The sequence below is a fragment of the Pelophylax lessonae genome, assembly GCF_965119305.1.
Source record: "Pelophylax lessonae genome assembly, chromosome: 1".
Taxonomy (NCBI): Eukaryota; Metazoa; Chordata; class Amphibia; order Anura; family Ranidae; genus Pelophylax; species Pelophylax lessonae.
The window spans coordinates 8,919,128-8,943,893 of NC_138768.1; the positions used below are offsets into that span (position 1 = coordinate 8,919,128).

At 42.9% G+C, this 24,766-nt stretch overlaps 1 protein-coding gene across 1 annotated transcript; it reads right to left on the minus strand.

Moving 5' to 3' along the window:
* Nucleotides 1-1,477: 1,477 nt before the first annotated feature.
* Nucleotides 1,478-23,253, minus strand: LOC309552540 (uncharacterized protein; the record flags this gene model as incomplete). Its single annotated transcript, XM_082253495.1, has 3 exons — nt 1,478-1,911; nt 21,280-21,660; nt 22,935-23,253. The coding sequence occupies 3 exons, from the start codon at nt 23,251-23,253 to the stop codon at nt 1,688-1,690; spliced, it is 924 nt and encodes a 307-aa protein (XP_082109621.1). The 3' UTR covers nt 1,478-1,687.
* Nucleotides 23,254-24,766: the final 1,513 nt, after the last annotated feature.

The following is a 24,766-nucleotide window of genomic DNA, read 5'->3' on the forward strand; positions in this document are numbered from 1 at the left end:
ACAAGTGAACAAAATCAGTACAATGGAACCTGGTCTGTCAAAACCAAGGATATACATGGTCTTCTAGAACAGTTATCACCAGTCAGTATCAATCAGTTTGCTGCAAGTTGGTTTCCCTTTGGATGGACCAGGTCAGACCAACATGTAGTCAGTTGAGCTGTGTAACAGAACCACCGACCCACACTGTTCTTGTGGTCTTCCTCCAGTATACGGCTTTCTCGCAGTCATGGATATCCAAACTTCCACCGGGATCCAAGGTCCAGATAGCAGAAGAGGAGAAGGTTCCAAAACTTGTACGTGCTAAGTTGTTGGCTAGCTTTGTATGACGGTGGCTAGGATTTGATATCTATGTCCATGACTGCGAGGAAGCCGTATACTGACGGAAGACCACAAGTACAGTGTGGGTTGGTGGTTCCGTTACATTGGTGGCAAACGGTGGGATGCTTCCTGCAGTCTGGGACATCCAAACATCCACCGGGATCCAAGGTCCGGATAGCAGAAGAGGAGAAGGATCCAAAACTTGTACGTGCTAAGTTGTTGGCTAGCTTTGTATGACGGCGGCTAGGATTTGATATCTATGTCCATGACTGCGAGGAAGCCGTATACTGATGGAAGACCACAAGTACAGTGTGGGTTGGCGGTTCCGGTACAAGCTGTATTTATTTCATTTCCCAGTAGGGAGGAAGCCTTGAGAATGGACTTTATGCATTTCTGGGATTACTTGCATCTCCCTTGGCATGGGATGCTGGACTATGGGACGCACCTCCTGTAGGTAACAGGTCTCTCCTCTCACTCCACAAGTCTCTTGAGGGTGTAAATATCCTTGATTTTATATATTCACTAAGTAGCTAAAAAGGAATTCTTTGTGTGGCCTTCTCCTTTCTCTAACCTCTGTATAGAGATGTTTCCTGGAAAGGACCCGTTGCTGGCTATGCCAGGATTGGTGTGAGAGATTTTTACCAGGGAGTGCTGGTTGGCAAGGTTGCCTTATAGGTGTTCTCTAAGTGAATAGTGCTAGGATCCTCAAGGCCCCATGTTCAATGCTCTCAGCAGGATCTACAATGGGCATTGTAGGAACAGGCTAAAGAGCAGTAGCACTTCCCCAATGATAGACAGAAGGCTGGCGAGATAGCTGCATAGCTGAATTGATAAGGAAGGGAGTGGTCCTAGTAATCCTCATCAGGCTCATGGCACCAATCTTGGATGAATTCCATGGTAAAAAGAAAATGCCAGCAACTCAGTGTAATGTTCTTAATAAACATTTCCGGCTACATACAATATGATTTGACATACTTTGCAAAATCCTAACGTGTTTCAGCTAATACAGCCTTCCTCATAGTTTGACGAAACGCGTTGGAATTGTTATACTGTGTAAATTCATATCTATCCAATAAAGGTCAATAAGAAGAGTACACATAGTTTCTGGGGTTTTTTTTGTCATGGATAAACATGATAAAAGCATTGAGTCATGGGTTAGGAAGTTGAGCTGCGGTATGATCTGCACTTCTAATCTTGGATACATTGACTTATATTGTGCTATCATAACAGATAAGTGGACGGATATAAGTATTATGTGGGAGGTCATGAGGGGGCACCATGTCAACATTTTCCATAGGTCATCATACACCAAAGACTGGACTTCCTTCACATATATTGACAGTCGCATGGTCCAGAAGAGTAGGCATGATTAGCGGTAGTTAAAGAGCTGAGACAACATTCTCTGCCTCTGGGTCCTCCTGCCTTGAATGTGGAGGGTGAGGAAGACTAGAATAGTGATGAGAACTGAGGACAGACGACTGCTGAAGATGATCCAGGCCGAGGTGGGAACATCCACACCACTGGTGTTGCAGGAGCAGGTACACTGTCCTTCCAATGATGCCGCCTTGCCCATGGTGACCGCATTCTCCAGACCTGGAATGAGAGATAACAATTCTAAAATACACAGATAAGTCCACCATAGTTATGTCTACCTTATAACAACCTTTTACTTATGCCACCATGAGTCAGTAAGCCTAAAATGGTGACATGCAGCTATAATGCTGCATAGAGACGTATACAATGTAGTGATGCATATACATTTTCTGTGGCCCATAACTCAGTGGCTAATGGCATCTCTGACCCCCAACCCACCCAGAGGCTGTCCTCTGACAGTTTTCACCTGTGCTGAGATTTATTTAAAATTAGCATAAAAATCCAATTTGCTTAGAAAAAGTTTGCGTGGAAAAAATGCATGGCTTGGTTACAAAACAAGGTTTTCAGGTTACAATGATACATCGGCCAGGACATTATCTTTCATGTTAGATGTGAATGGGTGGAGCCCCATTGCTATCTGGGGTGATTTCACTGCACTTCTACGGCCACAACCTGTGGTGACATAGTGGAAGATGAAAGAAAACGTTGTAGGAGTTAGAGGGAAAATACATGTTAGGGTTACAAGAAGGATTAGGGTTAAGGTTAAACTGAGGGTTCATGTTAGTGTTACAGAGAAGATTAGGGTTACAAGGGTGGGGGTTAGTATAGGATTAGGGTTACGATGGTGGGGTTAGTATAGGATTAGGGCTACGAGGGTGGGGTTAGTATAGGATTAGAGATACAAGGGTGGGGTTAGTATAGGATTAGGGTTACGAGGGTGGGGTTAGTATAGGATTAGGGTTACGAGGGTGGGGTTAGTATAGGATTAGGGTTACGAGGGTGGGGCTAGTATAGGATTAGGGTTACGAGGGTAGGGTTAGTATAGGATTAGGGTTATGAGGGTGGGGTTAGTATAGGATTAGGGTTACGAGGGTGGGGTTAGTATAGGATTAGGGTTACGAGGGTGGGGTTAGTATAGGATTAGGGTTATGAGGGTGGGGTTAGTATAGGATTAGGGTTACGAGGGTGGGGTTAGTATAGGATTAGGGTTATGAGGGTAGGGTTAGTATAGAATTGGGGTTACGAGGGTGGGGTTAGTATAGGATTAGGGTTACGAGGGTGGGGTTAGTATAGGATTAGGGTTACGAGGGTGGGGTTAATATAGGATTAGGGTTATGAGGGTAGGGTTAGTATAGAATTGGGGTTACGAGGGTGGGGTTAGTATAGGATTAGGGTTACGAGGGTGGGGTTAGTATAGGATTAGGGTTACGAGGGTGGGGTTAGTATAGGATTAGGGTTACGTGGGTGGGGTTAATATAGGATTTTCAAGTGTTAGGGTTACAGAGAGGATTAGTGTGAGGATTACAGTGAGGGTTTGTGTTATGGGACTTTGTGCATAAGTTAGGGCATCATGGAGGGGGTTATTGTCAATGTTCTCTTGAGGAACACAAGGAGGCAGGAGCTGTGACCCCAGCTAGGACTGAGCCCTATGGGGGGCCAAATCGGGAAGTCTCCTCATTGGGATTTCCACATATAGATCTACACCATTCTTTTTGTAAGTTTACCGGTCACTTATTATTTGTTCTGGGAGCTATGGAGGGAACTTTCTTTCCTTCCTCTTTTACTTTCTCCCTATGTGACTGCAGAACATATTTACAGAAACCAGTATTGCTTCGCTTTTATATTTTTTTAGTAAGGACTGAGCCCTATAGGGAGCCAAACCGGGAACTCTCCTCAAACTTTTTGTCGAACTTCCATACACATATCCATACCATTACTATTTTGTAAGTATATTAGCCATTTATTTTTATGAGAATAATGGAGAGGACCTTTTCCCTCTCCCCTCTATCCTCTCCTCTCTTCGCACTTCATGTCACCACAGGATATATTTATTTATACCTGTTTCTTTTTGCATCTATTTTCAGTATTTCTTAAAAGCCTTAGTTTCCTTACACTTCAGCACAATCTTATGGTGAGGAGTCTAGGGATGATTGAACTTTTCAAAAGTTCGGTTCGACCAGAACACCGAACTTCCCGAAAGTTCGACCTGGATTTCAGAACCCCATTGAAATCAATGGGACCCGAACTTCGGTAATAAAAAAACACCATTTTGAAGCCCTAAAACCCAATAAATGCCCCTAAAAAGTGCCTAGGGTTCTGGGTCATGCCCCAGGGACTATTAATCACACAAAAAAAGTTCTTAAAAATTGTCATTTTTGATAGAGAGCCAATTATTTAAAACATTATTGAAAAAAAAAAATTAGATTTCTTTGGATTTAGTGTCTGGGGGATCTAAAAAGTGTACCTGTGAAGTTTCAGCTCTGTAGCATGTCCAGAACCAGAAAAAAAAAAGTTTGTTTGTATTAGAATTGCAATAGAACAGGATAGTGGCTCTGCTATTTTCACACCTTGCTGGTTTTGTAGCAGGCGTTTTTTTGGGCATTTTTTGGGGGTCTTTGGAGGCAGGCATAACATCAGAACTTCTGTGTAGGGGTATATATACACACACACATGTATGTATATATACACATACACATATATAGGTGTGAAAGTAGCAGAAACCTATGCTTGCGCTAATGAAATAATTAACAGGCATATGTCTTCTCTGCTATCACACCTATATGTGTGTATGTGTATAAATACATATAAGTGTGTGTGTATATATACCCCTATACAGAATTTCAGATGTTTTGCCTGCCTCCAAAGACCCCCAAAAAATGCCCAAAAAAAACGCCTGCTGCAAAAACACACCTGGGCGTTTTTGTAGCTGGTGGTTTTTTGGGCATTTTTTGGGTGTCTTTGGAGGCAGGCATAACATCTGTACTTCTGTGTAGGGGTATATATACACACACACATGTATGTATATATACACATATATAGGTGTGAAAGTAGCAGAAACCTATGCTTGCGCTAATGAAATAATTAACAGACATATGGCTCCGCTCCTATCACACCTATATAGGTGTATGTTTATGTGTATTAATACATATAAGTGTGTGTGTGTGTGTATATATACCCCTATACAGAAGTTCAGATGTTTTGCCTGCCTCCAAAGACCCCCAAAAAATGCCCAAAAAAACGCCTGTGCCAAAAAAAAACAACGCCCAGGTGTGTTGTTGCAGGCATTTTTTTGGGGCATTTTTTGGGGGTCTTTGGAGGCAGGCATAACATCTGAACTTCTGTATAGGGGTATATATACACACACACTTATATGTATTTATACACATACACATATATAGGTGTTATAGCAGAGAAGCCATATGGGTGTTAATTATTTCATTAGCGCAAGCATAGGTTTCTGCTACTTTCACACCTATATGTGTGTATATATACCCCTACACAGAAGTACAGATGTTATGCCTGCCTCCAAAGACGCCCAAAAAATACCCCAAAAAACGCCAGCTACAAAAACGCCCAGGTGTGTTTTTGCAGCAGGCGTTTTTTTTTTTTTTGGGCATTTTTTTGGGGTCTTTTGAGGCAGGCAAAACATCTGAAATTTTGTATAGGGGTATATATACACTCACACTTATATGTATTTATACACATACACATATATAGGTGTTATAGCTGAGAAGCCATATGGGTGTTAATTATTTCATTAGCGCACACCTATACTTTCACACCTATATGTGTATGTGTATACAGTATATACATACATGTGTATGTGTGTATATATACCCCTACACAGAAGTTCAGATGTCATGCCTGACTCCAAACATGTCCTCAAAAAAGCCCTATAAACGCCTGCAACAAAAAGCAGGGTGACAGGGGTGAAGCCACTATCCGGTTCTATAAGTGTTCTACGAGAAACTATCTTTTCTCTATAGCGGTCACCCAGACATGGAAGGGTTTGGTCACCCTGCCATAGCAGTCAGAGTCAGTTCACCCTACATTACACTACGGTCCCCTTACACTTAACACTTTCCCTACAGAAACTAGATTATTAAATCTAACTATAGTGGAAAATAGCACCCTAACTACACTAGATATCCCTTTCCTCACACTAATAATTGCTAAATGACACTTTGAGAGCAGAAGTAACAGAACTGCTTCCACTCTCTTCCACAGCCCTGTATTACAATGCTAGGAATTTATATATCTTGTATACTGGGGGGTGTATTCACTAATGATTGGCCTCTGGACCCCCTAGTCACTCCAATCACATTCCTAGCATTCTCCTGCCCCCTCCATTGGCTTTTACTGATGGTTCTGGTCCAATCACAGGCTTTTAAAGCCCAGTTCCTGTCCCATTGCATTTTGGTCGGTTCTGGTTGCCGAATTCGGAACTTTTTCAGCAAAAAGTTCAGAATTCGGCCGAACCTCGAACAGTCAATGTTTGGGTCGAACCGATGGCCGACCCGAACCGTTCAATCATCCCTAGTGAGGACAACCTGATGGGTGGAAAGTACCTAATATGGTCCTTGTGCAATCTGGAGAGGACTGGTGCAGCTTTCTTTTAGGCCGTCTGTGGGTTAATGCTGTGATCTAATTAACCACTTTAAGACCGGAAGGATTTGCCCCCTTAATGACCAGGCCCTATTTTGCGATTCGGCACTTTGTTACTTTAATGGATAATTGCGCGGTCGTGTGACGCTGTACCCAAATAAAATTTATGTCCATTTTTTCCCACAAATAGAGCTTTCTTTTGGTGGTATTTGATCACCTGTTCGATGTTTAAAAAATTAAAAAAAAATTTTTTTTTAACTTTCTAGGCCATTTTGTTTTCTGCTACATATTTTTGGTAGAAAAAAAAAATCGCAATAAGCGTATTTTGATTGGTCCCTGATGAAGGAAAGGTTTGAATGTTTGAAATGCGTTGAAAGTTTCCAGCTTTGAAATAGCATCCAATGTCGCCGATGTGCAAGTATGATACAATGTCATCAACCAATAGCTGGAATTACCACTTTGTATCAATTACTAGATTTGTTGAATGATAAAAGTACTGATTTGTTCCTTCAATCAGGACCTCACTTGTATATGTTTTTCATTGTTTTTTTGATGTGAACCCCATTTTTTGCTCTTATTTGGGGGCTTCTTTTTAATATGTGGTTTAAATAAAATACTAGAATTATTTATTTATTTATTTTTAAATTGTACCTTTCATATTTAATGCTATAATTATAATAAGTGTAAAGTAAGGCACTGTTAAACGTATACAAGTGTATCCTAAAATGTCTATGTGCATATATAATATTAAATAAAAATATCTAAATTCATAACTCTAGATGCAAAAAATCAAATCAAAAACAATAAAATAAATATACAATGATGAAATTATATACACACTAAAAATTCCGTGCATTAGTATCCCAAAGTGCTAAGTGTATAAGAAACAATAAATTGCATAAATTTATTATCATACAAAAATACTTTATTAAGTGAAATTATCAGATATAACAGTCCATAAACCATTTAAACAAAAAGAAGATCTTGTGGCCTCTAACACCAATACCATGCCCGAAGAGTCACTGCTTTATATCCATTCCACCTCGTTAGTCAGTTCACCAAAAGTCCCAGGCCACTGCCTCTTTAGCTGGTACGGTCTGGGCACAATTCTTTGGTTTATGGACTGTTACATCTGCTAATTTCACTTATTTACGTATTTTTTGTATAATAAGAAATGTATGCAATTTATTTTTTTTTATGCACTTAGCACTTTGGGATATACATGCACGGAATTTTTAGTGTGTGTATAATGTCATCATTGTATATTTATTTTATAGTTTTTGATTTGATTTTTTTGCATCTAGAGTTATGAATATAGATATTTTTATCTAATATTATATATGCACATAGACATTTTAGGATACACTTGTATACATTTAACAGCACCTAACTTTACATGTATTACGGTTACTTAATGTGCAATCACAGTTAAAGGGGCAGCAGTTAATGAGGTTTAGCACAGATTTGGATCATTGTTACATTACACATTGTTTCTATTAATGCCATAATTAGTAATTTTAAAATTGCCCCTTACAATCCCACTAAATAGAGGAACCCAATTTGTAGATTGTCAGGATTACAGGGAGGATTAGTGTTAGGATTGAAGGTAGGGTTCGTGTAAAAGTAAGGGTATCACAGGGGGGTTAATGTCAGGGTTGCAGGGAGGAATAGTGTTAGGATTAAAGGTAGGGTTAGTGTAAGAGTTAGGGTATCACAGAGGGTTAATGTCAGGGTTGCAGGGAGGATTAGTGTTAGGATTAAAGCTAGGGTTAGTGTAAGAGTTAGGGTATCACAGAGGGTTAAGGTCAGGGTTGCAGGGAGGATTAGTGCTAGGATTAAAGGTAGGGTTAGTCTAAGAGTAAGGGTATCACAGGGGGGTTAATGTCAGGGTTGCAGGGAGGATTAGTGTTAGGATTAAAGGTAGGGTTAGTGTAAAAGTTAGGGTATCACAGGGGGGTTAGTGGGGGTCTTATAAAGAGAATTCGTATTAGGATTAAAGGTAGGGTTAGCATAGGAGTAAGGGTATCACAGAGGGTTAATGTCAGGGCTGCAGGGAGGATTAATGTTAATATTAAAGGTAGGGTTAGTGTAAGAGTTAGGGTATCATAGGGAGGTTAGTGGGAGGGTTAAAGGGAGATTTAGTGTTAGGATTAAAGGTAGGGTTAGTTTTAGGGGTAAGGGTTACAGGGAGGATTAGTGTGAGGGTTACAGTGAGGGTTTGTGTTACGGGGATTAGTGTAGGACTTAGGGTAGCATGGGGGGTTAATGTCAGGGTTACAGGGAAGGTTAGTGTTAGAGGGGGTTAATGTATAAGTTACAGAGATAAGGTAACATGGGGGGGGGGATTAGTGTGAGAGTTACAGTGATGATGATAATGTTAGGATTGCAGGTAAAGTCAATGTGAGGGTTACTGAGTGGGTTATTGTTAGGGTTACAGGGAGTGTTAGAGTTAGGGTTACAGGGAAACTTTGTGATTAAGGTTACAGGGAAGGCTAGTGTTAGGATTACAGGAGAAATTAGTGTTAGGATTACAGGAAGGATTAGTGTTAGGGTTACAGGGAAGGTTAGTTTTAGGATTACAGGAAGGACTAGTGTTAGGGTTACAGGGAAGGTTAGTTTTAGGATTACAGGAAGGACTAGTGTTAGGGTTACAGGGAAGGTTCGTTTTAGGATTACAGGAAGGATTAGTGTAAAGATTACAGAGAGGGTCATATTAACTTTAGAAGGAGGATTCCTGTTACAGGGAAGGTTAGTGTGAGGCCCCTTTCACAATTATGCGATGCGATTTTACTGCAATTTTGCGACGTGATTTTGACGCGACTTTGCTGCGATTTTGAGCAATGGCTCAGGGCTATATACCTCAAAACGCATTAAAATCATGCCAAAGTAGTGCAGGAACTACTTTGAAGTTGGTGCGACTTCAAAACGCACTGATATGAATGGGGCTCATTGAAAATAATGGAAAACTAATTCGCGGGACAAGTCACACTAGTGTGAAAGGGGCCTTAAAGTCATATTAAAGCTTTGGTTTTTTTTTTTGTTTTGTTTTTTAATAAGAAACATAGTATTTGTGAAGTGAAGTGGCTTTGCACAGAGCAGCTTCCATTCTCTTCTTTTTGGGTCCCCCACTGGCGCTCCTGGCTCCTCCCCTCGAGCAGTGCCCCCAGAGAAAGCCACTTGCTCTGGGGGCACTGCTGCGTGCTCACTACCGAGCCACTGCTCTATGCGTTCAAAAGACACATAGAGACACAGTTTTTAAATTAGTAGTTTGTGGGGTTCTGTATCAAATGACTTAGCCAAATCTAGAACACTGTTTACAGGCTTTTCTCTATCCATATTATGGCTCACCTCCTCATAGAATATGAATATGAAATAATTGGTCTGGCAAGAACGGCCCTTTATAAATCCATGTTTGCGACTACTGATAATACTATTTTCATCAGCAAATTCTCAGATAAGGTCATTTATAATTTCTTCCAATTAGTTACATACTATTGATGTTAGGCTAACTGGTTTGTAGTGTCTAGGTATAGATCTCTGCCCGATTATGAATATTGGTACCACGTTTGCTTTTTTTGCCAATCAGTTGATACCATTCCTATCAGTAATCTCTCCTTAAAAATTAGGAATAGTGATCTGCTATAACCTGGCTAAACTCTTTGAGAACTCTTGGGTGTTATCCAGTGTCAAGGTCTTACCTTGCCTCCTGTTGGCAGCCATCTTGGACATGTGCAGACTGCTGCCTCTTATAGACTCTGATTGCATCATCGCTTCCTGCTGCCTGGGCATCACATATTGATGATGCTGCACACCTGATTATATCTATCACCTGTTAGGTTACAATCCTTGCCCTTGTGTTATAACCTGGCTAAGCTCTTTGAGAACTCTTGGGTGTTATCCAGTCGCTCCTGGTGATTTATTCACATTAGGTTTTCCTAGTCTTTTTGGAACACTGGTTTCTGTTAGCCACAAGAGTACATTCAACACAATGTTATTAAAATTACTGGCCTGTTTATTGTACCCCTGCTTTTCCTTCAGAAGAACGTACTAATACAGTTGCCTTCTCCTTGTCACTTGTGACCAACCTCCCGTGATCATCCTTTATGGGGCCAATGTTCTTACCTTGCCTTTTTACTACTAATATATTTGAAAAACAAATGGGTTATAGGGATTGTTAATGTTGTGGTTACAGGGAGGGGTATTGTGAGAAACACAGGGGTGTCAGTATGAGAACTGAAAGGGTTTGGGGGGGGGGGGGTTATATGAAAGATACTTAAGGTAAGTTATGACTCTTTCTGCTGGGAAACTTGATTTGCTGAAACTGAAAAGGAATATAGGAGAAATATATGTAGACAGAGACATCCTGAGAACCACTTCAGAGAAGAGCTGTAGATGTGTGAAGGTTTGATGGCGTGTATCTCTCGTCTATAGATCATTTTTTTTAACAGAAGTGTTAGAATGGGTTAATCGCTCTGAACACAGACTACTGAGCCATCTCTCAGATGTAAGCTGGAAGTGCTGTGCGGACCCTCCTGACCCCCATGTGTGCGCGGCCCCCCGCTGTATTCAACTGACTCCTTTCTCAGCAGGAGCTCTGTGCTGTCTACCTATGACTATCTATCACTGACAGCTTCTAAAGGCCCCCAGGGGCCCCGCGCTCACGGTGTGTCAGCCTCTGTACTGCACTGTGTAAAAGATCTGCTAATGAAAAATAGTCATAGTCTGTAGTGTTGTTCGAAATCCTTTTCATAGTAGAAATTGGAGACTCCTCGGCTCGTACCATACAAAAGTTTGTTTATTTCCTTTGGGTAAAATAAAACATAACAATAGAAATGGACAGAAGGAGAGAGAGATATATGACAGATGCAGTGCCATCTTAAGAGCATTAACCTCCCTGGCGGTATGATTCTTTTGTATTCTAGGTGCTGAAAGCGGTACCATTATTTTGCAGGTAATTCTTGTGAATGAGCAGCTTAAACCAACTGTATATATATATATATATATATATATATATATATATATATATATATATATATATATATATATACACAGTTGGTTTGGGCTGCTTATTTACAAGAATTACGTATATATATATATATATATATACACACACATACATATATATATATATATATATATATATATATATATATATATATTTACATAAAAAGTACAGTAAAACTGCAGGAAAGGGCACTGGGGGGCAAACTAATGTGATTTTTTTTATTTTGAATGGTATCAGTGTGTTTGGTGTGTTTTTACATTTGAATTCGCCGCCGGTTCCAACCCCCTGCGAACGTCACGTCGCAGGAGACGGAAGCCGGGGCACGAAGACGATCGGGAGGAAGATCCGCCGCGAGACACATCGCTGGATCCCGGTGACAAGGTAAGTAACCTCTTTTACAGGATCCAGCGATGCTTCTGGCGGTACCCCGAGTGTGGCTCGGGGTTACCGCTTTCGGCTCTGAAATTTAACCCCGAGCCACGCTCCGGAATACCGCTAAGAGGGTTAAAGGGCCCTGGGCAATGCAGTGCCTACACAATCACCCACGTGAATAAAAATGCAAATTATCAATAAGGCATTATTTATTGGTACAGCAGTGCCAGGCTAATCACAGCTTCCAAGTTCCCTCGGCTGGGTCCAGTAAACATACACATGGACGGGACTGTCCTGTGTGTGCCTGTTCCCGTGGAGGCGGACAGGCATTTCTGCAGTTGTGGGCCACCCCTCCATGACCCTAGTGGCCTGACAGCAGCGCAGGGCTGACTGGCGCTTGCCACCTGCTAAGTTCGGCGGTGGTATTCACACGGGAATCGGGACTAATGCTTAGCTGGGGCTGGGTCACTGGGCAGGTGGGGCCCCCAGGGCAAGTGGGGCCCCCGGGCAACTGCCCAGCATGCCCATTCTGTAAGATGGCCCTGGACAGATGTTACATGAGTGTAGGATGTCCTTTTCTCATCTCAAGAACGTCTAACAAAGTGTTTTCCTATACTGTATGTAAAGACGACTTCAGCAAAAAGTATGTCCCAAGAAGGTAGTAGTACCAAATGTAAAAGTAACACCCACTCTTACATATATGGTCTGAATCTATAGTAAGACACATAATTCTTCCTAACATACTAACATAGGAACTCAGAATAGAAATACATACATAGCAAGATTTCTTCTCTGTCCTTCACAAAGACATATTGAAGTAACCTACATATTGAAGTAACAGTTTCTTCTCTCCAGTAGTCATCAAAAGACCAAACAAATACTTTTATATTGAAATACTAGTGTAGTGTTCACAAGTACGTATTATGTATAGTAGTCATAATGTGTGTCAGCAAGTCATTGTACATATTATAATGCTGTTCCATATTTTCATTACAGTGCTCATCAGTGCACAGAACACTGTGGTATATGTCAGAGCTATATAAATGTATAATAATAATAGTGTGTGACTGTGTAATGTTCTGGTACCTCTGGTACCCTTATTTCCACATTTCTCTCTTAATATTGCGTCCCATCTTGCTATCCAAATGGGACGCATACACCTTTAAGGGCAATGACATCATCGCCGAGCGCCGCTATGACCGGCTATTTCAATCGCCGGCTTTCTCTCACTCATTGCTCGTTCAAACCGCATGTTCACCGCACCTTCTCTTGTGAAGCTGGAGCTGCTGGCTATTCCCTTTGCCTGAACTGAACCGGAACCTCGCTGCCGATCCGTATCTCGCTACTGGATCACCTCTCACTACTTAACTTTGTTACTACTACCTATCTAGTGATAAGTACCCCACAGGGGATTCCTTACTAACCTGCACTTCTACTGTCATCTACTGCATATACCAGGACTATCTCTATCTAAGCTATTTCCTATCATCTGCATAGACTGTTAGCTCTTGGGACTACCATCCACTATCCTTGCACTAGGTTACTCTGTCTTGTATACTCCATCTGCTGTCCCCTACCATCTGCACTATACTTGACATTAGAACCTATCTGCTTACTACCATCACCTAAACACTCTCCTAATACTACTCCTAGGTGCTCACCATACTATAGCCTGTCTCTCACCTATATACTCACACATATTCTATCCCTCCATTAACATCAGGTTGAGTGTATGTATATTGCATAAACAGGCTGTGCACAGTGATGAAGTCCTGACTCCTGAGAGTTGGATATGTTTGTTCAACAGAATCTCTACACGACTACTGAGTGTGACAATTCTGCAGCTGCAAATCCATCCACTAACAAAAACGCATGAGCGTTACAGACTGGGGGGGGGACATTAGAGTGTAAGCTATTCTGGTACAGAGACTGATGTGACTGTGGGGGAGGGGACATTAGAGTGTAAGCTCCTCTAGTACAGAGACTGATGTGACTGGCCCAGTGATCTCTGTACAGCACTGCAGTATATGACAGAGCTATATAAATGTATAATAATAGTGTGTGACTGTGGGGGGATATTAGAGTGTAAATTTTTGTTTATTAAAAATCTTACAAACATACAACATAATAAAAACATATTTACATATATACAGATTAAATAAATTATATAAAAACAAGCAAAAAGTAGCTTACTTCAGCATAAAAAACAAACGAGCTTATTTGCCAGAAAACATAAACAGAACCAAATATACAAACCAAGAGATATGTTTTTATTATTATTATTATTATCATCATAATGCACAACCTTAGCCCTAACCTCCACCTAAACACCCCCTCAGGATAAGAAACGATTACACATTTATCCCATGCATGCAGACCTTTTCCAAAAATCGAATCTTGGGGATGTGAAAGGACAGAAAGAAAAGCCGCACACCCAGAGACTGACAGACAGCAGCTACGGGGACCTAACATTCCTCCACGCCTTTGTCTAGGCTTCCAGCCACCACCTGTCCTTCTCAAGACCCTGAATCTTCCCAACCTCACACACAATGTTGTGCACCAACACCTCGACAGGAAGGACTTTTTTCCGAGTGGAAACCTGACACCATGCATTCCTCTACTAAGCTAACTAAAAAAGTGTCTCAAAATCAAAATTCCGATGCGACTCAAAAGACCCGTACGACCACTCCGCATAACTCAAGCGGGAAAGGAAAGGAAAGAGCCCCACCCACCCACTTATAGAATTCTATATTGAAGGGGCACTGATGCAAGAAATGGTTCATCGTCTCCTCCATACCACCACACTCCACTCTTAGACAACCAGGGTTCTCCGCAGAGCGATGCTTCAAGTTTCCCTTTACATAGTCTGCCATGGAACGAGAGCCAGGTCAAATCCCAAAACTTTAAAGGGATTCTCTCTAGAATAATCAAACGCCAACCCTCCCTCATAACAGGGCCTGGGCAATCCCTCAAGGCCAGTGGCTCGCTAAAGGCAGATTCAACAACCCTCCTCTCCAGGGCATTCCAAGGAAGAGACCTAATTTCCTCCGCCACCACTCACTACTGCCGAAGCATTTTCAGGCACAGGGCAAAGTAAGCTGGGAGCTTACCGTATTGGACCCTCAGGCTGTTACTGGCCCACCATTCTCCTAGCTTAGCAGAAAAGGCCTAAACCAGGACTGAAAAATACCAACCCACCCAGGCGGTTCCTCTGCCAGCAAGTTAACAAAATTATGTTTCAAAAACATCAGAGAAAATAATACTCCCGAGTTGACTATACCTAGGCCACCTATCCGCCTGGGAAGGTAGGTTATAGACCTCTAAGTGAGGTTCAGTTTGTTCCCCCATAACAGCTGGAAGAAGCAGCTGTAGATCTTTGCATTGAGAGACACTGGCAAAACACAGACAAAGCTGGAATACAGAAATACTGGGATCAGGTAAGTTTTATTCAGGCCAATCCTTTCCCTGTAAGAGAGTTTCCATTCCTTCCAGCTGGCAACCTTGACATCGGCATCGTTTAGCCTGCTTTACCTATTTGCAAGGCCGTAATCGCTGGGACCAAATTTGTTGCCTAAAACTTTCATTTCCTGCTGGGGCTCTGAGAAGGTCTCTCCAGCAGCTCAAAGCCCATCCAAAAAAACTTCACTCTTATCCTGATTGATCTTTGAGCCAGATGCCTCAGCATACTGCTCCATCACCGAGACCACCTCCTCCGCCTCCTCTGTCCCAGAGATGAAAACAGACACGTCATCGGCATAGGCCACGACCCTCAAAGGGGGCTCACCAGGAATCCCCAAAAACACCCCGCACAACGGTCCGCTATCTGACCTCCTGATGAAGTGATCGATTGCGAACGCGTATAGCAGAGGACTCAAAGGACATCCCTGACGCACACCTGAGCCAACCTCAAAGAGTCGTTCAATCCAAACATTCATAAGCATTAAGCTTTCAGCCCCTCTGTACACCACTCTGACATACGTCTGCAAACATCCATGATCCATCCATGATGTGCCTGAAAAAGATCCTCAAAAGGATCGACTCACCTTCTCATCATCCAGGACTGCCGAATTCAGCTTCCAGGTATCCTGGCGCTCTTTATAAATCCATGTTTGTGACTACTGATAATACTATTTTCATCAGCAAATTCTCAGATAAGGTCATTTATAATTTCTTCCAATAAGTTACATACTATTGATGTTAGGCTGACTGGTTTGTAGTTTCTAGGTATAGATCTCTGCCCTATTATAAATGTTGGTGCCACGTTTGCTTTTTTTGCCAATCAGCTGGTACCATTTCTATCAGTAATCTCTCCTTAAAAATTAGGAATATTGATCTACTATAACCTGGCTAAGCTCTTTGAGAACTCTTGGGCGTTATCCAGTCGCTCCTGGTGATTTATTGACATTAGGTTTTTCTAGTCTTTTTTAAACACTGGTTTCTGTTAGCCACAAGAGTACATTCAATATAATGTTATTAAAATGACTGGCCTGTTTATTGTACCAATGCTTTTCAGAAGAGCGTACTAATACATTTGCCTTCTCCTTGTCACTTGTGACCAATCTCCCGTGATCATCCTTTGTGGGGCCAATATGTTCTTGCTTTGCCTTTTTACTATTAATATATTTGAAAAACAAATGGGTTATAGGGATGTTGTGGTTATAGGGAGGGGTATTGTGAGAAATACAGAGCTGACACCCTGCATGAGAACTGCAAGGGTTTAGGGGTTATATGAAAGATACTTAGGGCAAGTTATGACTCTTTCTGGTGGGAAACTTGATTTGCTGAAACTGAAAAGGAATATAGGAGAAATATATGTAGACAGAGACATCCTGAGAACCCCTTCAGAGAAGAGCTGTAGATGTGTGAAGGTTTGATGGCGTGTAGGTCTCATCTATAGAGCATTTTGCTGACAGAAGAATGGGTTAATCCCTCTGAACACAGACTACTGAGCCATCTCTCAGATGTAAGCTGGAAGTGCTTTGCGGACCCTCCTGACCCCCCATGTGTGTGCGGCCCCCCGCTGTATTCAACTGACTCCTTTCTCAGCAGGAGCTCTGTGCTGTCTACCTATGACTATCTACCACTGACAGCTTCTAAAGGCCCCCAGGGGCCCCACGCTCACGGTGTGTCAGCCTCTGTACTGCACTGTGTAAAAGATCTGCTAATGAAAAATAGTCATAGTCTGTAGTTTTGTTCGAAATCCTTTTCATAGAAGAATTTGGAGACTCCTCGGCTCGTACGATACAAAAGTTTGTTTATTTTATTTAAGTAAAATAAAACATAACAGAAATGGACAGAAGGAGAGAGATATATGACAGATGTTAACTACTTTAAGACCGGAGGGTTTTGCTGCTTAATGACCAGGCCCTATTTTGCGATTCGGCACTACATGAATTTAATGGACAATTGCGCGGTCGTGCGACGCTGTACCCACGATATCCTTTTTTGCCCACCAATCAAGCTTTTTGATCACCTGTGCGATTTTTATTTTTTTGCGCTATAAACAAAAAAAGAGCGAAAATTTTGAAAAAAAAAAAAACAATATTTTTCACATTCCGCTATATGACATTCCCAAAAACAAAAATGGAAGAATCAAAATTTTGTAACATTTTAGGCCAATTTGTACTCTGCTACATATTTTTGGTAAAAAAAAAAAAAATCGCAATAAGCCTATTTTGATAGGTTTGCGCAAAAGTTATTGCGTGTACTAACTACGGCCAAGATTTATGTCATTTCTTTTTTTTTTTGCTAGTAATGGCGGTGATCTGCGATTTTTTGTGGGACTGCGACATTGCAGCGGACAGATCGGACCCCTAACTGACATTTTTTACACTTTTGGGGGTACCAGTGACATTACTACAGTAATCAGTGCTAAAAATATGCACTGTTACTGTAAAAATGACACTGGCAGGGAAGGGGTTAACTTTTATTGGTGATCAAGGGGTTAATGTATGCCTGGTGCTTACTAACGCGTGTGGGGGGAGGGGACTGTGTGACACAGGGACAGATCGCAGGTTGAGCTATGCTGAACCCTGCAATCTGACCCTGCCTGTCACATAGGAGATCCACCCGCTTTGTTTACACAAGCAGGCGGATCTCCACACTCGATCCCCGGCGATCGGGGAAGAGCAGCTCCTCCCCTGGCCCAACTCCCGCTGTGACTGAAAACGGCAGGAGCGAGCCTCCGGCGGCACGCGTGCGCCACCCACAAGGGGAGGAGTCCAGCGACGTAGGTCTACATCGCTGGACGATATCGAGCCACTTTGCCGCAGTACGGTCAACGTGAGCGGTCGGCAAGTGGTTAAAGTAAAACCTTGTTCCCACCTGGTCTGAACTTACTAAAAGGGGTGTAATGCAAGTAACCGACACCATCCCATGGTTCATGCCACTAAGGCACTTGGGGTCTGAAGACATCAGTACAGAAATAAGGCAGTGTGAAGACACAAGTGGTTACCTAGGGTAATGGAAGTGTAACAAGCAGCCTGTCGGTAGCGTGTTCTTGTTATAGCTGGAGTCGCCTCTAAAAGTGAGGGACACTCCCTTCGCCAGCGGTCTGTCTCCCAGAGCAATGGGAGTGGATTTCCACAGCAGATGTTCCCATCCTGAACAGAGGTATGGAAATTCAAGAGCTAAGTTGGAGCCCATGCAGGGTTCACGGCGGGGCCCACTGCGCCAATGGGGAATGGCAGTGGAAACACTGGACAGGTGGATGTGGATAAAGCTTAGCGTGTTCTTCCTAAATGCAAGGTACAGAGAAGGTCACAGGGCCCCAAGAGTTAACTGGAGAACAGTTAGGCCCCTTTCACACTTGAGTGAGCTGAAAGTCACACGACTTTGCCGTGACTTTGATGCGAATTAAAGCAATGCCTGTGTAATCTTGAGGTCTATGGACCTCAAGTCGCATCAAAGTCGGACCAAAGTAGTGCAGGGACTACTTTGAAGTCACAGAGATATGAACGGTACTCATTGGAAATCATGGGGTATAACGACTTTGCAGTCCCAAGTCGCAGGACAAATCGCACAAGTGTGAAAGGGGCCTTATGGCGAAAATGTACATGGTGTACATTCATCTCTAAAAGCAGAGGCCCGCCTTAAGGTTCAGTATTTCCCCATGGCAGCCACAGCTTTGTCCCAGAGCATTGATAAAAATGGCAAAAAGTAAAGGTACCCTATGTGTAGTACAGTGATCTTATTACAGTTGCCTAGTGTAGCCCAGAAGAACTCATCCCGTGTAGGCCTCTCATATGGTCCTTGTATTAGCACCCTACTAGGAGGGAAACATGGAAGACATGATTTCCACCATACGACCCTACCCCCTCCCCAACAAGGTCTTTGCAGAGGTCAATACAACCAGAAGCTCCTGCAGGGGTAGCTCTACAAAACCTTTTTTAACAACTTTTTGTCTATAGAATACATAGATCATCATTTTAGAAAGACAAAGTTGCTAAAAGAAAGCAAGTATGTCTCCTACAAACAATATACAGTGCATTGCGAAAGTATTCAGCCCCCTTGAACTTTTCGACCTTTTGCCACATTTCAGGCTTCAAACTTAAAGATATAAAACTGTAATTTTTTGTGAAGAATCAACAACAAGTGGGACACAATCATGAAGTGGAACGAAATTTATTGGATATTTCAAACTTTTTTAACAAATAAAAAACTTAAAAATTGGGCGTGCAAAATTATTCAGCCCCCTTAAGTTAATACTTTGTAGCACCACCTTTTGCTGCGATTACAGCTGTAAGTCGCTTGGGGTATGTCTCTATCAGTTTTGCACATCGAGAGACTGAAATTCTTGCCCATTCCTCCCTGCAAAACAGCTCGAGCTCAGTGAGGTTGGATGGAGAGCGTTTGTGAACAGCAGTTTTCAGTTCTTTTCACAGATTCTCGATTGGATTCAGGTCTGGACTTTGACTTGGCCATTCTAACACCTGGATATGTTTATTTGTGAACCATTCCATTGTAGATTTTGCTTTATGTTTTGGATCATTGTCTTGTTGGAAGACAAATCTCCGTCCCAGTCTCAGGTCTTTTGCAGACTCCATCAGGTTTTCTTCCAGAATGGTCCTGTATTTGGCTCAGGGGCGTAACTACAGGGGTTGCAGGGGTTGCAATCGCTACCGGGCCCCATGCTCCAGGGGGCCCGGTAGCAAACCAGTGGGTGAACTTCTAGGATCTCAAAGGTCACACTTGCGACCGGGCCCTGGCATTTCACCACTGTGGGGAGGCCCCAAGATTGCAGGAAGGGGGCCCACTGCAGAACTTGTGAAAGGATCCTGATGCGGGACCATAATAAAAGGCCATGCAATGAGATTAAAGAGCCCCAGGATTAGTGGGAAGAGCCCCGGGCTTGAAGGGAAGGGCCCCGGCCAGGGGTCTGGGGGGCCCTTCATGGTTTCTTGCATCGGGGCCCTGAAGGTTCTAGTTACGCCTCTGATTTGGCTCCATCCATCTTCCCATCAATTTTAACCCTCTTCCCTGTCCCTGCTGAAGAAAAGCAGGCCCAAACCATGATGCTGCCACCACCATGTATGACAGTGGGGGATGGTGTGTTCAGGGTGATCAGCTGTGTTGATTTTACGCCAAACATAAGGTTTTGCATTGTTGCCAAAAAGTTCGTTTTTGGTTTCATCTGAGCAGAGCCCCTTCTTCCACGTTTGGTGTCTCCCAGGTGGCTTGTGGCAAACTTTAAACGACACTTTTTATGGATATCTTTAAGAAATGACTTTCTTCTTGCCACTCTTCCATAAAGGGCAGATTTGTGCAGTATACGACTGATTGTTGTCCTATGGACAGAGTCTCCCACCTCAGCTGTAGATCTCTGCAGTTCATCCAGAGTGATCATGGGCCTCTTGGCTGCATCTCTGATCAGTCTTCTCCTTGTATGAGCTGAAAGTTTAGAGGGACGGCCAGGTCTTCGTAGATTTGCAGTGGTCTGATACTCCTTCCATTTCAATATTATCGCTTGCACAGTGCTCCTTGGGATGTTTAAAGCTTGGGAAATCTTTTTGCATCCAAATCCAGCTTTAAACTTCTCCACAACAGTATCTCGGACCTGCCTGGTGTATTCCTTGTTCTTCATGATGCTCTCTGCGCTTTAAACAGACCTCTGAGACTATCACAGTGCAGGTGCATTTATACGGAGACTTGATTACACACAGGTGGATTCTGTTTATCATCATTAGTCATTTAGGTCAACATTGGATCATTCAGAGATCCTCAGTGAACTTCTGGAGAGAGTTTGCTGCACTGAAAGTAAAGGGGCTGAATAATTTTGCACGCCCAATTTTTCAGTTTTTTATTTGTTAACAAAGTTTGAAATATCAAATAATCCAATGTTGTTGATTCTTCAAAAAAAATTACAGTTTTATATCTTTATGTTTGACGCCTGAAATGTGGGAAAAGGTCGAAAAGTGCAAGGGGGCTGAATACTTTTGCAATGCACTGTATGTATTGCTTTGGTGTCTTAGTATTAACACATCCCTCCGAATAGGAGGGAAAGAAAAGTCCAAGCAACAGCTGGGACCACAGTACATAGAACTAGGACAGACGTAAGACACGGTTCCTACCGTGAGTCTGGCTGTAGCTGAAGGTAGCATTCTTACCATGAGTCTGCCCGTAGTTGACCATAACGTTGATGTCAAAAGATTTGGTCTGATTATTGTCCATCATAAAGACCCTGTATATCCCGCTGTCCTCCATCTTCAAATGTTGGATAATCAGAGATCCATTTTCTGGAATCACCCTCATCCGCTTCTCATAGCCATCAGGCGGAAATAGTGTAACAGTCTTTTTCCCGGTGTCTTCAACTCTAATGGTACAAATAATCAGGTGGACCTCCACTGTCTGGTTAAGGCGATTCCATCGTATCTGAAACCATTTGACCTGTTTTTCCATGTGGTAGGAAACAGAGAGCAGGATGGAGCCATTCACGTACCCCGTCACGTTGGTCTGAGCCACAGAAGTCGTAAAGTTGCTGGCAGCACCTGACACCGGGCAAGATAAAGAAAAAAGTTGTTTGAATGTGAGAGATTACAAAGATTTAAAGGTCCAGTCCAACTGAAACTGCTAATTTAATTGCCCAAATACTGGGTTGAAAATGCTGGAGACTGTGAGATATAGTCAGAGATTGAAACAGTCCACCAGACTCCACATAAAATTGGAAGGAAACCTGCGCCCACAGAAATACGGAAGATGCCATTGCTGACCACTCCTGAAACTGCTTATGTTTCGGGCTTTCATCCTGACCCAACAGTTTCAATATTTTCTGAGACATTGACCTGGGGAAGTAAGGGAAGTTGGGAGTGTAGCCCAAATCCCTGATCTGAGACAGCAAGGACTTAAAGTGGAAGGCAAGTCAAATCTTAGCTTTAATATACTCCCACCCCCATGCTAAGTCTATTCTATCTACCCTGTAAAAAAAAGATACCTATACATAGCTATTCTGAAGTGTGGTCCGGTCATGATCTCTCCAGTGCTGGCTTTAGTGTAGAGGAGAGATTGCTGACGTGACCCATAGTCTTTCTTTGGGGCACTATGGGGCATTCATTGTCAGCTGTCCCCCGTCTACATTGAAGCTGGCGCTGGGACTCCATTATGTGATCAGACCGGTGCGACTTCACAACAGGTAAGTATAGACATCTTTCCTTTTACAAGGTCGGTAGAATAGGCTTAGAATGGGGGCGGGAGTAGGTTTAGGCTTAGTTGGGTTTTGACTTTCCTTCCACTTTAAGCTACTGGATCATAAAGGCACATAGTATTTTCAGAAGCAGAGGTCAGGGTTTGCAGCATACATATTTTCATCAGTTCAGGTTTCTTGAAATGTAACTTTTGGGATGACTGACCTTTTGTCTATAAAGTATAATGTAAATACTCATTAGGATATCATTTTAACATATAGAACAGAGCCTGACAGACAGACAAGAAGCTACACTGTCATGGCTGCTCATTCACTGTCACTAGAAACCTTTCCAGGATCAGTCTCTGTCATTGGACCAGGAGACCAATCTCCATCACCAGACCCCATACTACAAGCTCTACCATTGTCATTGGTTTCTGTACCTAGATATCAATAACTGTCATCAAACCCCATGCCATGAGTTCCACTTCTCTTATTTATTCCCTGTACCAAACCACCCACTACTGTCATCAGATCCTGTCCAAGGAGATCCACCACTGTCATCAGATCCTGTACCAGTTTATCCACCACTGTCATCAGATACTGTACCAGGCCATCCTCCACAATCATCAGATCCTGTACCAGGTGATCCACCACTGTCATTCAGACCCTGTACCAGGCCATCCTCCACTGTCATCATATCCTGTACCAGGAGATTCACAACTGTCAACAGATCCTGCACCAGGAGATCCACCACTGTCATCAGATCCTGCACCAGGAGATCCACCACTGTCATCAGATCCTGCACCAGGGGATCTACCACTGTCATCAGACTCTGTACCAGGCCATCCACCACTATCATCAGATCTTGTACAAGCAGATCCATCACTATCATCAGGTTCTGTACAAGGAGATCCACCACTGTCATCAGATCCTGTACCAGGTGATTCACCACTGTCATTCAGACCCTGTACCAGGCCATCCTCCACTGTCATCAGACCCTGTACAAGGAGATCCACCGCTGTCATCAGATCCTGTACCAGGAGATCCACCACTGTCATCAGATCCTGCACAAGGGGATCTACCACTGTCATCCACCACTGTCATCAGATCCTGTACAAGCAGATGCACCACTATCATCATATCCTGCACAAGGAGATCTACCACTGTCATCAGATCCTGTACCAGGAGATCTACTACTGTCATCAGATCCTGTACAAGCAGATGCACCACTATCATCATATCCTGCACAAGGAGATCTACCACTGTCATCAGATCCTGTACCAGGAGATCTACCACTGTCATCAGATCATGTACAAGCAGATGCACCACTATCATCATATCCTGCACAAGGAGATCCACCACTGTCATCAGATCCTGCACCAGGGGATCTACCACAGTCATCAGACTCTTTACCAGGCCATCCACCACTGTCATAAGATCCTGCACAAGCAGATTCACCACTATTATGAGATCCTGTACAAGGAGATCCACCACTATCATCAGATCCAGTACCAGGAGATCCACCACTGTCAAAAGATTCTGTACAAGGAGATCCACCACTGTCATCGGACGCTGTGCCAGGCCATCAACCACTGTCATCAGATCCTGTATCAAGTATTCCACCACTGTTATCATTCTCTGTACCAAGAGATCTACCACTGTCATCAAACCACAAACTGGGAGATCTGCCTCTGTCATGAGACCAGGTGATTCACCACTGTCATCACAGTTGCCATACTAGGAGATCTATCACTGTAATTGGACATCATACCAGAAAATCTACAACTGCTATCTGACCCTATACCCATGGATCAGTCTGCATCATCAGTCCCCGCACCAGGAGATCTACTACTGTTATCAGACTTTGAATGGGGAGATCCACAATTGTCTTCATAACTTTTACTGGATTTTCAGACTCTGAGTCAGGAAATCTATCACTGTCATCAGATCTGTACCAGATGATCTATCACTGTAATCAGACACTGTACCAGCAGATCAACCTCTGTCCCCAACACCTTTACAACAGACCTTGTACTTGTAGATCTACCATTGTTATCATTCTCTGTAGCAGGATATCCAATGCTGTCACCCTAAACTAGAAGATCAATTTCTAGCATCAGTACCTGTACCAGTAGTGTAACCACAGTCATAATATCCCCCACACCAGGAGATCATAAAACTGTATACCTGGTTTTCTGTTACTGTTATCAGGCCTATACCAACAGTTCAACTGGTCCACCGGGATACCGGAAAATTTCCCGTTAGGCCATCAAGTCCCCCTGCCTTGGGGCTGCTTGAAGGGCAGTGGCACCCGTAAAAGAAAAAATGGCTGCGGCTGGCCCGACATGTCAACTGCGCATGTGCCGCCGCCTCTCGGGAAAGCCTATACATGCTCGGCCATTCTCGGGCAGATGGCGCATGCGCAGTGAAATGATGGCGTCGGGTGGTGCCATTTTTAAATGTAAAGTGCC